Here is a 4,184-nt window from a genome sequence, read left to right as displayed (position 1 = left end):
ATAATTGATAATTTAACGAAAAATATGTGTAAATCAATATATATGTATAAATATACACAAATATATATTTTTATAGTATTTTTTTTTTCTACACATAAAAAAAAAAAAAGAAAAATAAAACAGAAAAAATAAGAAAACAAAACTAAATTAATTGGCTTAATTCCTATTTAAGCAAATGAAATGATGAAGACCATTTTAAAGCTATAGTGATTTCTCCAAATTTAAAGCAGTATTTTTAGCCATAAAATCAGTTACGTGATTAGATGTCCTTTAAATTAAGGCGATGTAAGTCTTTTAATTTCCACTCAAAGACTCTTGAATCTTTTTTACTAAATTCCTTTTTAGGATAATATCCTCAATCTTCTTCCTATGTCACACCATAAAAAAAGCATCTAAACAATTCGTCTAAAAAAAATCATGAAAACGACATTTTCAAATAAGGATTAAATTTCTTGAAATAATATGATGTTTAGCCTAAAGAATACACACTAGCATTTTTTAATTTTTTAGAGCAACCTTTCATCCAATACTTATTCGAATTGTTAATAAGATAACTAAAATCTACTGATCCACTAAGAGAATTCTGGTTAACATTACCGTTTACTTTAACCGAATTTATAGAAAGAGACACCCAAACAAAACAGAGCCAAGGAAAAGATAAAAGAAGAAGTCTATATTAAAAATGAGGCTTTTTTACCAAAATACGCACCTGGAGAACATTAATTCCCAAAATGCGCATGGATGAAAATGTTTCTATAAATGCGTATCGCCATTTTGTGGCAGCTGCACGTGAAATGGAAATGAACTCCATTTCCTTTATGGTGCCCACGAAATGGGCATGCCATGTCAAGGAAACCACACACAAAATGGGCATGCCATTTCCATGAGGGCAGCCGCGAAATGGAGGGAGCAACTCATGGCTGCGAAATGTGTCAGTGCCATAATCCCATTTCGTGGCCACCCTCCTTGATGTCTATATCATTTCCATTTCGTGGTTGCTGGCTGCGAGTTGGGGCTGCGCATTTGCAGAAACATTTTCATCCATGCGCATTTTGGGAATTAATGTTTTTCAGGTGCGCATTTTGGTAAAAAAACCTTAAAAATGATATGTATTTCCTTAGTTGAACTCTGAATCACACTTACTACTATGTTAACACCTTATCCGTCATCAAGGTTGTAAATATCATTATTTTTATCCCTTAAGATCAACCAAAAAGTTAAATAGAACAAGAATGTATCCCTCTAATAAAAATCCTACTTCAACTAGTTCTTCAATCTAGGACAAACATACTAAGGAACAATCAGAAACATTAAGACCAGGTGACTTTGATCAGCTTGAACACTTTAATCGTGTGTGACTCTAGAGTGAAATGTGGAAGAGAGGAAATTCTGTAATCTGATTCTCATTAGTGTTAGAGAGAAAAATTACAGAGGAGATGAAAAAATGGTTGATCAGCAACCTTACACATTACACGTTTTATGTATATATACTCTATCTAAGTGGACCTAGTAGCTAGAGATAAATACAATTAGTCGAAATCTAACTCAATTAACTAACTAACTCTTCAGTCAATATGTGCACAATTAGTTACCAGTCAATATGTGCACAGTTAGACGAAAATCTTCACCATATGTTAGTCATTTTCTGATATATATTTAACATAAAAAAAAACCAGAAGCAATAGATAATTTCAGTTTCCAAACATAATTTGATTTAAAAAGATAAAGATACATAAATACTCCAACCAAAGTTTATAGCCCTACACACATAAATTAGGCCGAGTATTCTTATTAGCTAGTAAGAAAACTTGCAATTATTTCTCAAACAAATTGCAAAGCTCATGCTTTAAAGAAGTACATAAATCCAATGAGCTTAGCAAATGTTGATTTCACACAATGGAGAGCCCCTTGGCATGGCCAACAACTTCATGAGGACATCATTCTTTGAATCGTCATCCAGAGATTTTTCAAGATCAATAATGATTGTACTCAAAAGAAGTCCTCTTTCTAGAATATACCCAACAATTTTGCTCTCATCATGAATTCCTCTATATCCCACAAAGTGAAAACAGCTCAAGTATGATGCAAGGCAAGGAAGATCTCTTCTTGGTTTCATCCAACTTTGTGAAACAATTGGTAGCTCCTGAAAACAAGAGACAAAAACCACTCATAAGATTCAAACCTAATAATACAACTAAAATGATAATGTCAAATGGAAGAAATAAAAAACCTCATCAATTTCGATTTTCAGTTCTTGAAGCTTGTGACATTTGCTAAGCAAGCTCATCAGGAAACTTGAATTGAACCACGGAAGAACAACCTCTAGACGAATCAAGTGGTGAAAGTCTGGAAAGACTGGAACTTGGGCACGAAGCAACCACTGTTTAGGGTGAAAAGGGAAAAAAATAACATGTTACAATGATAATTAAATTATAAATACATAGCTAAAATACCACATGAAAAAAAATGTTACATAAAAAGACCATTTAGTTAAATCTATACATTTCTATGTGCATTGACTGATTTTTTTTTATTGAAGATAGAGAAATTCGAACTCGCATCCTCTTAGGTGAGTATAGAAAGACTACTATTTGAGTTATAATTTATTGGCATTGATTGATATGTGCATTAACTGATTGATAACTGAATTTTAGAGGATAGGTAGAACATATGATTAAAAATATATATACATATAAACAAACATTAAAATGGCAAGATAATATCAAAATTTGGTTGATAATATGCAAATTATGGTTGGGAATATGATAATAAATTTTACCTTTGTTGTGAAACGATGAAGAGCTAGAATCTCTGTTCTGCGTACTGCAATGAGAATCCTGATCAAAACATCAATAGGCTCATGGGTAGCATACATGTTGAGACTCACTTCCCTTACGTTGTTCATTTCACTAACCCTGTAACTGAAACGGTTAGCAGCATGGGCGATACTAATGTACGTAAGTCCCTGCGCGTGTATCTCAATCGCGGCCGCAACTTGATTCTTAATTGCAAACTTCAACTTTTTCAGTGTGAGTGGCAAGCAAACCCTCACTGGCTGCCTCAGTGTGAAGCACGCGCTCAAGGTTTCAATCTGAGGACACTTACTAAGAATACCATCGATCCAATCAACATCATCGATGTCCAAGGAAAGTATCTTAAGAGACACCAAATCAACCGTTAGGGGCTGTTTTGGCAGCAAGTGAACACCACCGCTCAAGGATAGCGTGACAAGTTTGCTGCAAGAGAGAATGTTATGTGGCACCACGAAACCGCGCGCATCATTACAAAAGAGCGTAAGGTGAAACTCTTCGAGATTTGGCCCAATCGCGGCGCGTACCCACGCCGCAACTGAGCTAGCATTGAGAGGATCATTGTTCGAGTGGCCGCAAGAGAGGCGGAGCGCGTGAATGTCACGCGGATCGTTGTGCAGGTTGAAAACATTGTTTACGAATATAGAGAAACGTTTGAAGGACTCCCCGGTCTCGTCAAACAATTCATGTGAGTCATCGGAGAAGTGGAGGGTCTTCACATCCTTCCAAACGTGGCGCCACCGTGGAGACAAAACACTTGTCCTCACGGCGGTTTTGGTAGGAACGAAGGATAATATGTAGCATAAGACAGTGTTCGGGAGAGCACTGATCCTATCTGTGTTGTTATTCTCTAGTCTTAGCTGTTTTGGCTGCCATGGTGGTTCCACCATGGTTTTCTTTTAAGGTCAATAAGACATGGAAAGAAAGGAGATGTGTGTTTTCATCAACACAATGGGTGTATTTATATATAAGAACCTATAATATAAAAATGGTTTGACTAAGACTAATTTTTTAAAAAATAATTTTTTAAAAAGTTGTAACATTTATGTTCGGTAAATCAAATTAAAAATAGCTTTCAATAAATAAAACAATAATAATTACGTTTGGTAAAATAATTTTTAAAAATTAAAAATATTATAATAGACATAAATATAAGCATTAAATTTAAAAATTAGTTAACATATAAGGTTATATTAGACTTTTAAATTTTAAAAAGCACAATCCAACTTTAAAAGTTTTTAAAAGTATTCTAATCTTTTAAAAATTACAAGTACAAGCACATGATCTTTTTTATTTATCAAATAAAAAATGAGGAGTTTAAACTTTTAAAAAACATAAACACCTTTTTAAAAAATTTTACCAAACTAAGTCTAA

At 33.8% G+C, this 4,184-nt stretch overlaps 1 protein-coding gene across 1 annotated transcript; it reads right to left on the bottom strand.

The window, feature by feature from the left end:
- LOC107614829 (FBD-associated F-box protein At4g10400-like) lies at positions 1,696 to 3,740 on the bottom strand. Its single transcript, XM_016316961.2, has 3 exons — positions 2,780 to 3,740; positions 2,231 to 2,380; positions 1,696 to 2,143 (listed from the first exon to the last, which is right to left on the bottom strand). The coding sequence occupies exons 1-3, from the start codon at positions 3,698 to 3,700 to the stop codon at positions 1,874 to 1,876; spliced, it is 1,341 nt and encodes a 446-aa protein (XP_016172447.1). The 5' UTR covers positions 3,701 to 3,740; the 3' UTR covers positions 1,696 to 1,873.

This window comes from Arachis ipaensis, chromosome B09 (assembly GCF_000816755.2).
Source record: "Arachis ipaensis cultivar K30076 chromosome B09, Araip1.1, whole genome shotgun sequence".
NCBI classification, from domain to species: Eukaryota; Viridiplantae; Streptophyta; class Magnoliopsida; order Fabales; family Fabaceae; genus Arachis; species Arachis ipaensis.
Note: the sequence above shows the minus strand (reverse complement) of the source record. Positions and strands in the feature narration are given on the sequence as shown.